Source organism: Danio aesculapii, chromosome 15, assembly GCF_903798145.1.
Source record: "Danio aesculapii chromosome 15, fDanAes4.1, whole genome shotgun sequence".
Lineage (NCBI taxonomy): Eukaryota > Metazoa > Chordata > Actinopteri > Cypriniformes > Danionidae > Danio > Danio aesculapii.
This window is the reverse complement of record NC_079449.1, coordinates 19,390,874-19,410,126: the sequence shown is the minus strand read 5'-3', so window position 1 is coordinate 19,410,126 and position 19,253 is coordinate 19,390,874. Positions and strand designations below refer to the sequence as shown.

Genomic DNA, 19,253 nt, shown 5'->3' with positions numbered 1-19,253 from the left:
ATGGTGAGGGCATTACCGAGCGACTTTAATATTGTACAATAGTGAGAACTTTGACATGAAATGTGTTCGCATATATGTTTGTACTGCCATAATTTATTGCTTTTCGAAACTGTCGATGTTACGTAAACAGAGAGTCAAATGAGAAATACTTTAAAAGGTAATTTAAAAGATGATGTATATGTATATTTGGTTATGGCATGTGCCATTAAGAATTTATTATAAAAATAAAATGTATTTTGTGTCAAATCCCTGACTGTTTTTGTAAACGATGAGTAAAAATTGTTTGATTAATATGTCACAGTTTATTTGAAGTACAATCACACACTTTTATATACAATACACACATCTTATAGACCTTAACAGATAAACAATTCTTTCAAATTCATTCTTCATGACTACGATATTAAATCAAAGTGTAACATTGCTAGCGTTCACAGTTCAGTTTTGTTGTGTATAACATCGCATCTGTGTTTTCCCTCATGCTTGCTTTGGTAGTGAGAACAACCTTTAGCAACATATGAGATAGATATGCAAGACTACAGTCTTTGTTCAAGAGAAATGCACTGAAGAGTAGACAACAGACTCGGGTGCTACTTTCAGACGTTCATTCTGTCGTCTTGAATTACACACCGCAACATCTGCATACACCAACTGCAGAAATAAACATGTTAGGAAATGTATAATACTGTATGTACTGATTACAAAACTATATATATTTTTCTTTCCAAATAGCATAAGATAGCAAGACACTTACTTCTGTTTTTGGTTTCACCCTTGCTGAAACTAGAAAAGGAAACAAATAATGATTAAACACTGTATTTAAGCTTGAGAATAAGTTAATAATACACTTACAGACATATTTAGAATAATTACATATACATTTACTGTCTATCAAAGCAATTTAAAATATTATAAGGTTTAATATGATCACTTAATACTTATAATACTTAATACTTTTTAATAAGTACAGGTTGGAATAAGTATTTTGTTTCATTTATATATAAATATATCTGATAGGGTGAACAATAGGTTGCCCATTTTGATATTTTAGTTTCGCTAAAATTATTAAAAATTATAAAGAAGACACATAAGGGTATATATATATTATATATTAATTAAAGTGCATATACATTTTGTGAATTTTCTGTAAATAAGTTCTGCTGAACAGAAAATAAGAATGAAAAATACTTCAAAAACATCAATTAATCATAATTACAAAATTCACTAAAACACTGTAAAAATCTGCTATATTTTTATCTATCAAACATCATTTATTGTTAACTTATGGGAAACAGAACAGTATTGCTTAAATGCTGTATCTGACATATGAAACAATTACCGAACTGAAAGTGGGCTCTTACAGGAAGTGCGGGTATGAGGCGGGACAGGTGGAGGGGATGAACGTAGTTGGGTCAAACACCAAACCAATCCCGCAACAACAAGAAAACACACCAAGGAACCGAGACACAGCAGAACTCTATTAGTGGCACTTCTGCTTCCTGAAAATTCCTCAGTTGCTGAACAGAAATAAAGACATGAGACGGAACTGATTCAGTCAGTCATGCTGTATGAGAATTATGCAGGGGTTGATAATGTGCTTAAAATGATACTGAAGTGAAAGTACAGGTACAGAGTGAGAACTGTAATCAATTAACAGTGCAAGCATGAGGTCGAAAATATACTTGAGTAAAAAATATATATAGTTAAAAATATTTAAAATGTTTAAGTTCTACTTATGTATGTAAATGAGTAAAATTAGCCTTGCAAAAAAATGAGATGAATTTGTGTTTCATCAAACTGAATCATCGTATAATGAGTTAATTTTTAAGTTAATTTAAGTTAATTTAATATCATAACAAATATTTATCAAACAGATTTGGTTAAAGGCAATTGTAAAAAAATTTGGTCATTTTTTTGTCAAATTTTCTGTTTTTTCTGTCATTTTAAGCTCTAAAATCAACATTTTGATTTTAAATTTGGATGAAATATCGTTTGGTAGTTTGCTAAAGTCAACAAACCATATGTCAAACACATAACTATAAATTGTTTATCCAAATAAACTGATCATTCCAGCTGCAACCCAGTACTGGGAAACACCCATACATTCACAATGGCCAATTGAGCTAACCCAATTCACCTATACCACATGTCTTTTGACTTGTGGGGGAAACCGGAGCACCAGGAGGAAACCTGCAAATGTGAACACGGGCGAACATGCAAACTCCACACAGAAATGCCAACTGACCCAGCCGAGGCTCGAACCAGTGACCTTCTTACTGTGAGGCGATCGTGCTACCCACTGTGCCACCGTGACACCCATTATAGGACTTAGTATAAATTAAATTGTGTAGATTAAGAGACAAAAATAGGTACAAGCTGTCAGTTTGAATTGTAATTGAGTAAAGTACATAACCCCCCCAAAATAATAACTAAGTACAGTAAACAAGTATTTTACTCCCATAGAATTGTGTTTTTTTTTTCAAACCAACATGAACACATATATAGTTATTTACCTGCAGTCACATTGACGTATGTCACATGACCACTGCTAATGATGCCAGTAGGCCAGATAATAATGCATTTGTAAGCTCCAGCGTCTGACTGGTTGACATTGTGAATGTGGATCTTCAGCTGTGTGCTGTTGACCGCTGAGCTGTAATTGGACAACTTGATTCTTTCGGAGGAAGTGAGGGAAATAAATCCTTGGCTCTGCATTTCCTGGAAAGCCCATCCTCCAGTCCAGTTGGCTTGGCCACAGTGCTCCACTTCACAGCGCAAGAGCAATTCTTTGCCCTCGGCCACAAACATAGAAGCACGACTCGCTCGAACAGATAAACACAGCTCACATTCTGAAATAAGAAGAAATTGAGTTTTTAGCTAATCAAAAGCACCAGAAAAATACACAGAATGGGACCCTTAAAGTGATATTGCAGGACCAAAAAGAATTCTTTTGTAAATATGTGCACTTAACAATCCTAAAAAGTAAGTATACATCAAGTTTTCTAAGTTGTTATTTAAGAGAATACATATAAAAAGTCTACATCTATGCTAATATCAATGTACTAATAGTATACTTGTATGTTTACTATTTAAACACTACCTAGGACTAAATTGGGACAAGTTTTTGTTAACTAAAGTATACTTTCAGCGTAACAGTAGTAAATTGTGTACACAACTAAGTTTGTCATTTGCACTGTCAAGTGAACGTTTAGGCACTCATATATTTTACGCGTTACTTCGAGTTAATAGAGTAAACTTGAAGTATACTTTACTACTATACTACATACTAAACTACTAGTGCTTCTACCGGAGTGCAAATTACTTTGTAAGTAAACATACTTATAGTTTAGTATTTATAAATTATTTTTGTGTTTAGCTACTTAAATATTGCCTCAAAAGAAATAATTTTATGAATTTGTATGTGTATAACCCTAACAACACAAAAATAAGGCTATATTGTGTAAGCACAGTTCTGGTATATTTTATTTTGTGGTTATACAGTATACTAATGCAAGTAGATACAATGGATGTATCATGCTCTGATAAATGTGTCATTAAACACTTCCCTGAAGAACAAATAACCATGTAGTGACTGTTTCTAAGTAGATTATAGTCAGTTGTACAGTTTTATTTTATTTTATTATTATTTATTATGTAATACTGTGGTAAATTTAGGTTACAGTAGCAAAATCATGGTATTTTTTTTTGGTTACCTTGTTTTAACTACAATAACAATAGAATGTTTGGCTTTATTTAGTAAAATCATGTTTAACTTAAGTAGGATAATTTTTTAACAAAAGCAGCCATTTTTTTACCCGTTTTTGGATCAATGCATACCAATAACGTGATCAATTCCAGGTTCGTGTTAGCTTCTTTAAACTATTCCACCTCAAACCCTACTATTTACACTAAATAATTATTCTGTCAGTATAAACAACGCACTGTGTTATTTCACGTAACGTCATATTTTTATTAAAAAGACAGTATAGAAGTTTACTGTCTTATTTTTAGTTTAAGTGTACTAGTAGCATGCGTACCTTCCTTTTTAAGGGCAGAAATGTCAGATTATCACAGACCGGAAACGATAACGTTTACCATGATTTTAGCAAGTAGGCTACAATGAATTTGTTTGCATGTGCAGGCTTTTCTTAAACACGGTGAAATGGCGAATGTTTCTCCTCTCAACACTGTCACTACAGGGGCTCAAGCGTCTTATTGAAGAAAAACATTACTTAATCTTTGTAAAATGTTAATGTTTACGTTTTTAAAACGTCAACATTATTTAGATTTATGAAGGAAAATTGCTGCTGCAAAAAGTGCTACTGCAGATTTAACTATGAAGGTGAGACGTTGCTTACCTTTTACTATACACAGAAATGCCAGAAACGTGAAGGACCACCTGTAAACTCTTTTCATCCTTTATAGTTTTTCCATACTCGACTGTCCCACCAGCCACTGGATATATGGACGAGATTTCCGTCAAGTCTCCTGGATTACACCAACAATAGGTAATTCACTCTTTCGCGCTCGGTAAACACCCAGTTTCTCTGCTCATTATCTGAAGCACATCTGGCACTTTCAGTCATGTTGTAAAGCTGCACTTGAGGAAGGAAACACCACTGGCTATAGGGAAAGTTTGAACATATCCTTCCTGTTGAAGAAGGGAATCACGCTGACATCCTTTTTACACTGTGAGACATGTGTAATATAAATAATGAATATGTAGATTTATTCCCAAACCAAATAAAATGTAAGTCTATTTCCTGTTGAAAAGAAACAGATAAATAAATGTAAAAACACATAGATACAAAATAGCTAGACAATAAATATATGTATTTATTGTATTTTTGTAATTGTAATTATTTATAACAGTTCATGTTAAAAAAACATCAAAATATTCAAATAAGATAAATTTATTTGAAATGGAAACATAAAATAGATAGAAATGTAATACATTTAAAGGAAAAATCAGTTTGTAACTCCATTTCCATTCATCGATTTCTTCTAGATTTGATTTGTGCTTTATGACAGTGATGCCCAAACTAAAGCCTGTGGGCCAAAGCTGGCCCACGATACTGATTTGGCCCACCATCCCTTCTGAGATGAGAGGTGGAATGATAGGATGGTTTCGAGATAATTAATTTCAAATTTAATGCATCCCTTTGTTTGTTTTATTGTTAAAATATACACACTGTCATCCCACAGCGCAGATGCTTTGGTGAGCAAATCAAGGCAATTACGCAAAGGCAGATTCTGCTTGACTGGTGTATTCAGCATTGAACTCCACTGTTATAAATGTGATTGTTTTTATTGCAAGAAGTTATAATTTTAAAAGTTATAAATATTTTAAAAGTTTAAAAAGAAATAAATTAGAAAACCGCAGTAACTTAAAATGAATATAGTTTGGTATATTTACCTTCGGCCTATCCTAACCCTAGTGTGAGATGAAAATTAATTGGAATATTATTTAGAGACTTTAAATGTATTCATTCTTTCATTTATTTTCTTTTCGGCATAAGTCCCTTTATTAATTCGGGGTCGCCGCAGCGGAATGAACCGCCAACTTATCCAGCACATGTTTTACGCAGCAGATGCCCTTCCAGCCGCAACCCATCTCTGGGAAACATACACACTCATTCACACTCATACACTACGGACAATTTAGCCTTCCCAATTCACCTGTACCGCATGTCTTTGGACTGTGGGGGAAACCGGAGCACCCGGAGGAAACCAATGCAAACGCAGGGAGAACATGCAAACTCCACACAGAAATGCCAACTGACCCAGCCGAGGCTCAAACCAGAGACCTTCTTGCTGTGAGGCGACAACACTACCTACTGCACCACTGCGTCGCCCTTTAAATGTATTCCTGATAAAAAAAAAATTTGATATATAAACACTGAATGAAATGAAATTAGTGTCTTCTGAAAATCATAGTAGAAATATATAATATAGTTATTACTCTGAACAAAATGATTCATTGGATTTACAATTTTTTAAGGTAAGTTCACTCAAGAATAAAAATGTAATTTTACTCACTCAAGTGGCTTTAAACCTTTATACACTTTTTCATTCTGTTGAACTTTAAAGAATATTTTGAAGAACCTGTAAGCATTGACTTCCAAAGTAGGAAAACAAATACTATGGAAGTCAATGGTTACCAGTTTCCAGCTTTCTTATGATAAACAAAATAGCTCATGTTGTGTTCAGTAGAACAAGGAAAGTCAATGAGTTTTGGAACAAGTAACGAGTGATTAAATAATGACAGACTTATTTTCTGCTTTGGGTGAACTATCACTTTAAATTAAATCAAATATTGTTTTCTCAGTGTAGCCACATGGTGGAGCTACTGGTCAGGCAGTTTGAGGTCAGTCAGCTGGGAATTCTGGCCTCATGACTGAAGCATAAAGGAGCATGTGCGGGCAATTACACAGCTGCTGGAGATGAAAGCCAAGCTTAAACAGAACCTGCTGCTGCTGCTCTGTTGCTTCAAGATGAATGACGTTCACACTGTCTTTGTGCACTTGATAAATATGCTTGAAATCTCTCAGAAAAGGGGTCAAATTCATATCCCAGAGGCAAAAGTTTAAACGTTTGTGTAGAACCATTTAAGTGAAACCTTAATTGAGTTTTCAAAGGGACAATTCACTCAAAAATGTTTTGACATTTAATCTATATAACATACAAATATTTATTTTCATGCTACTAGTCATTATTATTATTATTATTATTATTTAGATAATAGTATCTTTTCCTTTAGGTACCACAGTTAGTTAACTTAAGTCAGCGGATATTAATGGTAACCAGATGTGTGGACGTCAATGTGGACTTACAGTCAATTAAACACCCATATAGTACATATTAAATAGATATTAGTCCCTGTTTGCTAGAAACTAGCTTGTATTGTTATAAATAAACTACTGACTAATAATTAGGTATTAACACTTATCTCTTATAGTTATAACTTTATTTTTTATTCATGTTATGTTCTAATTACTCAAAATGGCCACAATAAATTTCCAACACAATTTCACGACAGTTCGAAACTTTCTGATTTATTGACTAATCATATGAATTGATATTATCTCATTTGTACATTTTAGTATGATTTGCTCATCCTCCAATGGTGGTTGGGTTTAGGTGTGGGGTTTGGTGTCTTCTTTTAAAAATCATACATTTTCATAGCTATGAAATCGTATTAATTTGTGAGGATTAGCTGCCTTTCTGCCAGTCTGTAAACATTACATTTTCTCATGTGATTGAGCTGAAGATACACTTAAATATCTTACTAGTAACATTCCATATAAATATTAGTGTCTAACAAATATGCAAGATTATATATTGAAGAACTAATAGTAATAGGTATGCAATAAAAATAGTGTCTATTAAATAGGCTAATGTTTCTGTGAAATAAGATCTAGTACAGTGGATCCGGAAAGTATTCATATCACTTCACATTTTCCACATTTTTGATGTTACAGCCTCATTCCAAAATAGATTAAATTAATTTATTTCCTCAAAATTCTACACACAATACCCCATAATGACAATGTGAAAAAATATTTTTTTGAAATTGTTGCAAATTTATTAAAAATAAAAAACCCGAAAAATCATATGTACATAAGTATTCACAGCCATTGCCATGAAGCTCTAAATTGAGCTCAGGTACATTCTGTTTCCACTGATCATTCTTGAGATGTTTCAGCAGCTTAATTGGAGTTCAGCTGTGATAAATTCAACTAATTGGACATGATTTAAAAAGGCAAACACCTGTCTATATAAGGTCCCAGGGTTGACAGTGCATGTCAAAGCCCAGCCCAAGCATGAAGACAAAGGAGTTGTCTGTAGACCTCCGAGACAGGATTGTTTCGAGGCACAAGCCTGGGGAAGGTTACAGAAAAATTTCTGCTGCTCTGAAAGTTCCAATGAGCACAGTGCCCTCCGTCATCCATAAGTGTTAGATGTTTGAACCACCAAGCCTCTTTCTAAAGCTGGCCGGCCATCTAAGTTGAGTGATCGGGGTAGAAGGGCCTTAGTCAGGGAGGTGATCAATAACCCGATGGTCACTCTGTCTGAGCTCCAGCGTTCTTCTGTGGAGAGAGGAGAAGGACAACCATCTGTGCAGCAATCCACCAATCAGGCCTGTTTGGTAGAGTGGCCAGACGGAAGCCACTCCTTAGTAAAGGGCACATAGCAGCCCACCTGGAATTTGCCAAAAGGCCTCTGAAGGACTCTCAGACCATAAGAAACTAAATACTCTGGTCTGATGAGACTAGAATTGAACTCTTTGGAGTGAATGCCAGGCGTTACATTTGGAGAAAACCTGGCACCCCTCATCAGCAGGCTAATACCATCTCTACAGTGAAGCATGGCGGTGGCAGCTTCATGCTGTGGGGATGTTTTTCAGCAGCAGGAACTGGAAGACTAGTCAGGATAGAGGGAAAGATGAATGCAGCAATGTACAGAGACATCCTGAATGAAAACCTGCTTCAGAGTGCCCTTGACCTCAGACTGGGGCGACAGTTCATCCTCCAGCAGGACAATTACCCAAAGCACACCGCCAAAATATCAATGGAGTGGCTTCACAACAAGTCAGTGAATGTCCTTTAGTGGCCCAGCCAGAGCCCAGACCTAAATCCCATTGAACATCCCTGGAGAGATCTCAAAATGGCTGTACACCGTCACTTCCCATCCAACCTGATAGAGCTTGAGAGGTACTGCAAAGAGGAATGGGCAAAAATTCCCAAAGACAGGTGTGCCAAGCTTGTGGCATTATATTCAGGAAGACATGAGGCTGTAATTGCTGCCAAAGGTTCATCAACAAAGTATTGAGCAAAGGCTGTGAATACTTATGTGCATGTGATTTTTCAGGTTTTTTATTTTTAATACATTTGCAACAATTTCAAAAAATCTTTTTTCACATTGTCATTATAGAGTATTGTGTGTAGAATTTTGAGGAAATAAATCAATTTAATCCACTTTGGAATACGGCTGTAACATAAAAAAAATGTGGAAAAAGTGAAGCGCTGTGAATACTTTCTGAATGCACTGAATCGAATGTTTAAGTACAAGTAGCTAATATCCGAAAAAAAAAAAAAAACTAGCATCAAATGAATAACTATAACCAGTATAATATTTACTAGTCACAACAGGAACACATACTGGTCAAAACTGAATCATTCTTGTCTCATTGATTGGTCCTTAGAAGTCAGTAGCAAAGATTTACACACACACGTTAAAATAGTTAATGTTACTGGTCACCATTAAATAATACTATATGAATACATACTAGTAACTATGTAATAAGTACTAGTATTTAATGAATAAGTACTATCTTATAAATAATTTCTAGTATCTAGGTACTAGTATGAATAATACTTTTTAAAGAAGAATTGAAAAATTATTTTTAAAGAAGAAAGATACTAATATCTGACAAATTAGCACTAGTAACATAGTAGTAGGTACTAGTGTGTTTTATATATTTAATGTTACAATGGGTTGCCAAATCCTCACATAAGCTCACCCTCATGTCTATCCAAAGCTGAATTAACTAGTAATATAAAAAACTATATTACATATACATTCTTCTCTTTGTTGTGGTTGCTGTAAAGAAGGTTTAAAACCATGAGAGTGAAACAGTAATGACAGAAAGCACATTTTCCACAACTCCTTTAAGCAACAATTGAGGCTGCATTTTGGCAAAGGGAGGCTCCTCAAAAGGTTCCTTTGAGCTGTGCGATTGTTTCCTGCAGCGAGTAACTTGAGTCGACGGACCTTAATGATAACCAGATGTGTAGTAGGACGGACGTCAGTGTGGGCTTACAATCTCAGGATATGTCTGTTTTTCTTGGAAAGACTGTGATTCAACATCAACCCAAAGTTACACAATCTCCAGCAAATTCACAGAGTTGAGTAATATCAATAAAACCTCACATGTGCAGGAAGAACTTTAATGAACATCTCTTTTACAGGTCTGAAAGGGAACCTGATATCCAGTCCTCATTGTTATCAATCAAAACAGGAACACTGAATGTTGACCACCCGGGGATGGGCATGGAATAGCCAACCCAGATGTCTTGAAAGCAGATAAGTAAACGCTTAAACACACATAGCCTGTGAACAAAAAGCAAACAATTTCCAGCAATAAAAACACTCATTATGTGTTATTTCCAGTGCCTTGCAGGACAAAGGAATTAGCTAATGCTCTGAGCCATGTACAGATCATTTCTGTTCACAACTGAAAAGGCAGATTAGCACCCTCTGAATGGTACAGTCCCAAGGAAGAAAGGTTTCTTGGCAGTACAGATTGCTCCATGATCATATTACTGACTGGGCACATCTATACAACCAGGCTCTTTTTGTGAGAACAAGCCCTGTGAGGCTTCTTGAATCCATGCTGGAAAGGTATTCGAAACATTACAAGTGCATGATGGTATTGCACTAATGTATTACGTGGAATGTAAACACAATTATGTGGTTTGCACCTCTGCAAGTGCTGCATCAGATGGCTTGTTCTGACACAGAACACTAACCCGGGTTGAGCGTGATGTGCGGACAGAGCCTGATGTGTCTATTCTGGTGCACAATAACGCTTTTCTTTTGCACGCATGCAGTGTTACAGCAAGAAAGCCCCTATTGTGTTGGTTTTCTGATACTGTGAGACTTACGCCGGGTCTTTAACAAAGGGGAATGAGGAAGAGCGTACTGAGTGACTCCAGAAAAGAGCTTGAGAGTGAAATTCTGCCCACTTTGGAGAATATTTTGAGCTTAAAAACTGGTACATGGTGTTTTAAGGTTGTGCAATGCTGTGGATGTCATTTGCATTTTATGTGGTGTAGTTTTCTTTAAAGGGGTGTTTAACTTGATATCAGCCAAGAGTAATTGCTGGTGTGGCTTTGTTTATTCAGGGAGACACATGAGAACTTGAATTTGTTTTTATTGTGTGCACAATTAAGTGTACCAGGAACTATAACCATGTACAAGGAATTCATACATGGGTGTCACTTTTTGGATGTCTGTATCAAATTAAATTTCACTACCATTTCACTACAATTTAATTGATGGAAATACTAAATATTTTCAGTTTTAGTATGTACATCAGTGAAAATGAAACTTCACATCAACAACCCATATAGTGAAATGAATATCCTGAAGTATGTCTAAACTGTGGTGTTAGCTATTTGTATGTCAGCCATCAATTCACCACTTAAAACTTAAAATAGTTAAAGCTTAATATATTAATTGCCACGAGATTGTGCTGATATACATTGGGAGAATAAATAAAGCATGAGAAAGCTCAGCACTTTTCTATTCTCTATTATATAGGGCTATAACCTGTTTATGTCAGGAGTTTCCCACCGCAAGCATGCAAAAATGAGATGGTAAAAGTAAACATTGACATGCAAACTTTAGTAGAGGTGTAAACAGTTTTGTTTGTATTGTGCAAAGGACTGGATGCAGTGCTCCAAGCTCATGGGAGTCATACACCATATTCATTCTTTTTCCACTGCAGCATGACTTCATATTCTATACTCTACATTATTTCTGTTAAGTGACAAGACTTTTGTCCAAGAAAAGTCAAACCTTTCTGTCCTAATTAAATAATTAAAAATCAAGACATGATAAAATTAAATAAGCATAATCTAGAGGCCTTTGCCTTTCATATAAGCCACATGTTATGTCAAATGATCAACTAGAAGCAGAGATGTATAAAGCACTAGAGACCCAGACTTAAGTAAAAGTACAAGTACTCTATCAAAAAGAAACTTGAGTAGAACTTGAAATGCTCTTTAAGCACCATACTTAAGTGGAAGTACTAAAGTATTCAACATTTTTGTACTTAAGTATTGCAAGTAGTTTATTTCAAAATTTACTACTCAAATACTGAAAGTAAAAGAACAAGTATTGAGAAATGTAGTTATTAAAGAAAGCCATCAAAGACATCATATTGTTTTGTTTATTTTAAATATCTTTTTTTGGGGAACAAGATTAGGCAGAATGAAAAGAAACATGGCTTATGATTTATATGAACAAGGATAACGTTTATCTCTCTGACAGATTTTGACAGATTATTACAGCTTCAACACACACATTTCAAAGTTGTGTGTCACAAAAACATTCCGTAATCCACTCAAATCGCTATTGAAACTTTTTTTCGGATCGCAAATTACTGGCTGTAAACTGAAGTTCTAAACATTCTACCGGAAGACGCTGGTCGCTATGGCACCCCCCATGCAACATTCAAAAAAGGTCTATAATTGTAACGAGTAGGGGTGTCAGTCTACACTGGTCTCATAGTTTGGTTTGGTTCGGTTACAATTATCATGCCATCGATTCGGTTCAATTCGATATCTTGGTGCATTGACGATGCTTTCCATACATAATTAGATTTTTTCTTCACAACACAACACAAGAATTTTTTTTTATTAAAATCTGAAACAAAACACTCTTTCTGAATGTATCAAACAAAACTCCAATACATACACAGAAGACAGCATGAGAACTTATAGCAAATAAACTAATGTAAATATTATCCCGATTGCTTTTTGAGCACTGACAGGCGAGGTCTTACACCCCTATGATTGGTTATTGTCTTCACCTGCTCAACAAAAAGGGCTGCGATTGGCTTTAGAAATGAAAGCGTTGTTCACCGATGGTGGTGAACAGCCAGTTACAGTCTGTATGCGCATAATACGCGGTTATCACAGGTAATCCATAATAGACACAATGGAGAAAACTCACACCACAGGCACGCTCATGTCAGGATCCACAAGTATTGCTTTAACAGCCAAAAGTTACCTCACAAACACGCCAGCGGGTCAAATGTACAAAGTGAGAGTGAGAGGTAAAGATGGAGTTTTACAGCATTTCTCCGTAGTAGTGAAATAGCAGCTCGTGTGCTGTGCCACCTTCATTGTCAATGAAAGACTGTCCAGCAAACTCGCAAGCGGTTGAATTGTGCACAATTATCTACCTTTTAAGTAGTAAGAGTGTTGTTTACTCACCCTCACCTTCTTCGCCATAGTATTCTACTGCGACATCGCGCATAGGAGATAAATGACGTCAGTACATAATAACCGGTTATGATCTATTACTGAACCTGAGTCAAAGCAGCTTCACAAAGAAGATCATAGTAAATTGAAACAGTGTAGTTCAGTCTTCAGAGTTTAAGTTCAGTTCAGTTTAGCTCAGTTCGGTGTAGTTTAATATTCACTACTGAGAGTCCAAACACTGAAGAGCAAATCCATCGAGGCGCAGCTCTACAGATGCCAAACCATGCAAGCCAGTGGCGACAGCGGCAAGGAAAAAACTTCACCAATTGGCGAAAGTGAAGAATTAAAAAGCCTCTAGAGAAAGCAAGCTCAGTTGGGCACGACCATTTCTCTTCTGGCCAAACATCTGGAGCTGCAGTCTAGGCGCCGGAGGCTGGAAGCTGGAAGCTGGACCTCAGCGAAGACTCAAATGTCCCTGGAGCGTCACAGGAATCATCATGCAGATAATATTATACAAATAAAAACCTTTTTAATGCTGCAATTATTTTTCGTTAAAATGTGTGAAGGTCATGTGATCCACAAGAAGCTTGCAGCATTTCTTATTTCCCGCGGGATTGTCAGTTTGTTCTCCTATGGTAACCTGACAAGACGGGTCACCACGAAAAACACAGCTTCTTCCTCTAATGACCACAAAATGCATGTAAGAACTGGAAGTGGTTGACCTCTGCATAATAAAAGCTCTGCTGCTTTCTAATCAGCAATTGCTTTAGAGCTCTCCTTCACTTCGACCGCTTTCAGCCTTACTCTGCTTCATACTACCATGATAATAACTATTCGAATACTTTTATAGGATGTAATGAAGATGACAACTCCCATGATTTCAAAATGAGTCATGGCTTCATCAAACTATGCCTTTGTTTGTTGTAAATACGCACCCTCTAGCAGAGAAAAGTACATATTGTGCCTTTAAGTGTATGAGTTAATATGTGTTCTTTTTTACATTTTCAGCAATTTTGCTTTGTTGACGTTCTTTGTTGTCGTTGTTGTTCTGAGGTGGAGTACAGGCCAATAACAGGCTATCAACTACTGTTATTTCCTTTAACTATACAAATGTCTACAACGTCAAAACTGATGAAATAAAAGGCAAAAATTATATAACTTGTTTCAGCAGTTCACACTTGCAGATATTTGACTGCATTTTATATGCATATTTGGTGTCTTGTCCGTGGAGAGTCCTCTAAGCTCGGAAAGATACACCCTAACTCGTGTTATTTCCCGTGTCAGAATAGAGAGAGGGAGAGAGAGAGAGAGAGAGAGAGAGAGAGAGAGAGAGATGCAGTATCTAGCATGACCCCCACTCTGATGTAGGAATCAGGTTTAAAGGTGTGGAGTTGGGGTGGTAGGGGGATGCTGAAAGTCAAGAGATATGGAAATGGAAGTAGGACATGCTTGACTATATATAGGGGTTTGGGCTTAAGAGAATTGGCTGGTAGAATGATTGTCCACAATGAATTAGCCATCAAATATTGCATATGGAGTTATTGGAAACTGTGATAAGTTTTACAATTTATGGTCACCTGGACTAATATAATGCTGATTCTGAGCATCTGAGCACTCTTTGCATTTCCATTGAAACCATTTATATGCCCTAATAAAAAAATGTATCACTATTATTTTCTTTGTATTATTATGCTTATTTCATGTATTTTTTATGTTAAACAATGAAACAAATTAAAAATGTAAAACTAATCTAAAATGTAAAAACACTGATAAAAACAAAACAAAACAATGAATTAGCCATGTCAAAACATTTACACATGCTTCTGCCGAAATTAGTTTATAAAACATCACTGAGTGATTTTTCCACTGGATGGTGATCTCAGTAAACCCACATGATTCATAGATTTTTTTTTTTTGGTTTCACAAAGTCCGACTCCCAGTGGGGTATCATTGAAAGTTTTGAAACCGTTATGAGGGAATGAAGCCTCATCTGCTTAAATCAGATGACTTTGGCAGTTTGATACGTGCTCCAAACCACTGATTCAAAATGATTTGTAAAGCCTCGTCGCTGAAAGAAGTCATCACTAATGCACATCATGTGGTTTGTTTTATGAAAATGTGGAGTTTTTCGGTGCCATTTTAAACTTGTCACTATGAAACTGATTTCATATCTTTTCTTTCACGCTTCTTTCTGAATCAAAATCAGAAATCAATAGCAGCATGCTGTCTAAAACAAGCATTGGTATTGCACTTTGCAAGGCTGCTTTTCCAATGAAGAAATGCATGAGATGTTCATATGCGAAATGTGACCATGGGTGCTTTTTTTTCATTTCATTTTGTTTGTGTTCTGGTTCCAGACATTGAACCCTTTTAATCTGACTTAAATCTGATTGCCCGTTCCATATCGATTCTCTTGTGCTTTTAGTTTGTATCAGGTGTTTGGCAGTGGGCCATTATCTTTGCTCTGCATGGCAATAAATATTTTACTCGTAGCCTTGTATTAACTGGACATCAGGAGCATGGGGTCAAAAGAGTTTAGTACTTTTTTCCTATAGTGTCAGACAGATTTTTTTGAACAATCTTTTTATTGAGATGTAACAAAAATGTGACAATATAATACATCACAATCATATTTACATCTTTGTTTTTGATTTAAAAGATAAACAACAATAACAAAAAAACAATACAAAACAAAAAAAGAGAGGGGGCACAGGTTGTTTGAATTAGTAACAGATTATTCTAGATAAGACATTAGTGGGAGATTGTTGAAAATACTAATCATCCATAGAAGGCATGCACTATATCTTCAAAATGGCAATGATTTGTAAACAAATCCTTGGAAATTAGTGTCAATTAGTGTCAATTTATGACACTGAGATTTTTATGTATTTATTTTTAATGATATCCATTACATATGGAGTGTGATGGTGTATGTTGTTACCGCAGAAACAATGTGTGATGGATAATAATTTTTTATTTCGTTTATACTGTGAAATTTAAATAAGTGGGCGTGGCCAACTCACGTGCAGCATGAGCAGCTTATTTTCAAAAAGAAATGACCGCTTAGTTTTAATATGTTGTTTATATTTTGTATTTTTGAAGGAAAAAACTGTCTGAAATTTGCTTAAAGTGTTTACCTCCTAAACTGTGTACCCGGTCCCCAGTCTGTGACGTCATTTACTTTTACGCATTCTTTAAATTTTAAAGGTCTGTACTGGCCCAATAGCCCCATAAGTGGTTCCGTTCTCTCATCAATTGGAGTAGAATAACTTTTGCATAGATTATGATAGAGGCATTTTTCTTTTTTCCTGTGATTACTGACGTTCTGGAACATCTAAAAGTAATTACAGCAACCTGAAAGGTACACTTTCAAATTTAAGTGTACAAAAAAAAAAGTGCCACTTTTTTGAAGGGGTTTATTATAACACAGACAACAATTATTTTAATCACTTTCAACAGTGTTTTATGAAAAAAAGTTTTTTTTTTTATGATACCAAACTTCCTCTGCATGTGGATTTGGGAAACCTTTAAATTTGGGTTGGCAAAATCCAGGTGGAAACCCCAAAATAGCACTTGACTTTAAGAGGTTAAGATTTATTTTACTGTTACTTACCTGAGATATATTTGATATCTTTTATTTAGAAGATGTTACTTTAGAGTGGCACGGTGGCTCAGTGGTTAGCACTGTCGCCTCACAGCGAGAAGGTCGCTGGTTGGAGCCCCAGCTGGGCCAGTTGGCATTTCTGTGTGGAGTTTGCATGTCCTCCCTGTGTTTGTGTGGGTTTCCTTTGGGTGCTCCGATTTCCCCCATAGTCCAAAGACATGCAGTATGAGTGAATTGAATAAACTAAATGGGCCGTAGTGAATAAGTATGAATGTGTTAATGAGTGTGTGTTTACTAGAACTGGGTTGCAGCTGGAAGGGCATCCGCTCCGTAAAACACATGCCGGAATAGTTAACGGTTCATTCTGCTGTGGCGACCTCTGAAATAGAGACTAAACCCACGGAAATGAATGAATGTTACTTAAGAATATTTTTAAATAATAAGCTCTGCCCACATAAAACTGTGAAATGTGACGTACAGTGGAAATTGTTGTTCATCTAAAGTCATATTTTGTTTACTATATTTACAAGGTTATAAACCAAATAGTCAAATAAGATCAAGTCATTTTCATTTCTTAAATATTCAAGCTTATTCATTATATAAAGCCCTTTTTTACATTTTCTGGCATAACTACCTTTATATTAAACATATATATCATGAAAGATATCATTACAGTGAAATAAACGTTCTTATATCATGAATAAAGTTTTGGTCATACCGATCTCCACTTTGTCATTTAATGTCAGCATGATTTCTTTTCCTAATAAACTGTGGCTTACGCTGTTATCAAATGGCTCACCTAAGGCCCATTTAATTTCCGTCCCTTATCTAAAGTGAGGGCAGGTGACATGATACTCTAATAGATTTACAAGCCGAATAGTACACAAAAGGAAGAAGAAAGTTCAGAGTGTTTTGTTTTAACCCAATGAACTGTGCGCCATAAGAACTGCTTACATCATCATATTTTGTGCAACCTCTCACATAGTAAGACAAGTCGAGGCTCATGTAAGACAAGACAGATTAGCAGCGTCTGTCCTAAATCAAATTCAGCAAATTCATTGTGACCATTTACAGTGCTCTGCAATATACTGGTAAAGGTTAACACTCATTTGTTTGGATATCATAAGTAGGCCACTACATTTAAGTATGTAAACACATGTGAAATCTACAACTTCTTCTCTTTGTTTTTGTATGAGCTCTATTGCTTTCAAAAATGTTAGAGGAGACATTAAACATCTCAAATCATTCACAAGCATTCATAGTTTGCTTTTTGGGTCTCGTAGCGTAACGGAAGGTCAGACAAAAACAAGTTTTCTGTTTGTGCTGCTTTTCCATTGTTTTTATGTGTAAACATGCATTACACACTGCTCTAAAAATGTCCCTCTTGTGTTTTTAGAAAAACAAATCCTGTATGGACCTACTGTATGAACTGCCTTAAAAATGGCAAGACAATTGTCTGGCTGAAAAAAGCAAGTTTTTTCGAAGATACATGTATAAAATATACATGTCAAAATACATGAAAAATATATTTAATAATAAATGTACGTAAATATATTTTCTACAAAAAATTGTTGACCATTTATTTACGTATATTTAAATATATATTTACCCTTCATATTTTCTTGCAAATGTATTTTGAAATTACAATAAAATATTTGCTAATAATATTAAAATGATATATTTTCTACAAATAAATTGACCATTTTTGTAAATATAATTAATATATGTATTTGTAAACTAATTTAAAATATATTTAATAATAATAATTCCTCACATTTATGTACCATTTTTCCAGACACAAAAAGCACTTTACACATTGGGGGGATTCTCCTCATCCACCACCAGTGTGCAGCATCCACCTGGGTGACACCACGGCAGCTATACTGCGCCAGACCGCACACCACACACCAGCTGATTGGTGGAGAGGAGACAGAGTAATAAAGCCAATTATTATATAGGGATGGCGATGAGGGATAGAGGCCAGTGGACAAATTAGGCCAAGATTAAACACCTACACCCCCTTCCCCCCAAAATTCTGATACTTAAATTAAGAGTTGTAATACTGGATTGCAAGAAGTAAATGTCACACGTACAAAATGCACTGTTCTAAATGATGAGATCTAAAACTAAAATCTCTCTTTTTTGTTTGTTTATTTGGCAGAAACAACATTGCAAATGATCCCATCTTAATACACACACTACTAGATCCTAATTGCTCCTCTTTTTTTTAAACCATGCTAAATTGTGATTGTTACATTTCCATAAATCCAAAGCTTGTTTGCTGCCTTACAGCGCAGACATTTTCTTCAGGCAACAGCAATCTAGTTTGCATTTATAGTGTCTTTTAAAGACTTTATTCCTGTTCGCCAAAGAGAAATCACAGAAAAATGTGGACAATGTCATGATAAAACTGACTGTTTGCTCCTCACTGGCCTCAGTTTATTTATGTAATGTATTTATCCAGAGCATGGCAGACAGTGCACACTGAAGTGAAAGTTTAGCTTTTAAGTAAACCTTTTTTTCCACTAAGCTTTTGTGTAGAAAAGAAGAGGGGGATGTGTTTCTGGCATTAGTCTCCTAGAATTTCAAAGAGCTGGATCTTGGCAATAATTCAGAGCAGCTAAGGGGATATATGAATACTTGGTCTGTGAGGCCTA

At 35.5% G+C, this 19,253-nt stretch overlaps 1 protein-coding gene across 2 annotated transcripts; it reads right to left on the bottom strand.

Moving 5' to 3' along the window:
* Nucleotides 1-279: 279 nt before the first annotated feature.
* Nucleotides 280-4,640, bottom strand: si:dkey-52l18.4 (uncharacterized protein LOC560708 homolog). Of its 2 annotated transcripts, none has more exons than XM_056473837.1 (5): nucleotides 4,359-4,640; nucleotides 2,514-2,849; nucleotides 1,340-1,517; nucleotides 755-783; nucleotides 280-651 (listed from the first exon to the last, which is right to left on the bottom strand). In XM_056473837.1, the coding sequence occupies exons 1-5, from the start codon at nucleotides 4,414-4,416 to the stop codon at nucleotides 623-625; spliced, it is 630 nt and encodes a 209-aa protein (XP_056329812.1). In that variant the 5' UTR covers nucleotides 4,417-4,640; the 3' UTR covers nucleotides 280-622. The 2 variants fall into 2 exon arrangements, with proteins under 2 accessions (XP_056329812.1, XP_056329811.1); XM_056473836.1 differs by having other exon boundaries at nucleotides 1,362-1,517; nucleotides 4,359-4,637.
* Between the last annotated feature and the right edge of the window lie 14,613 nt (nucleotides 4,641-19,253).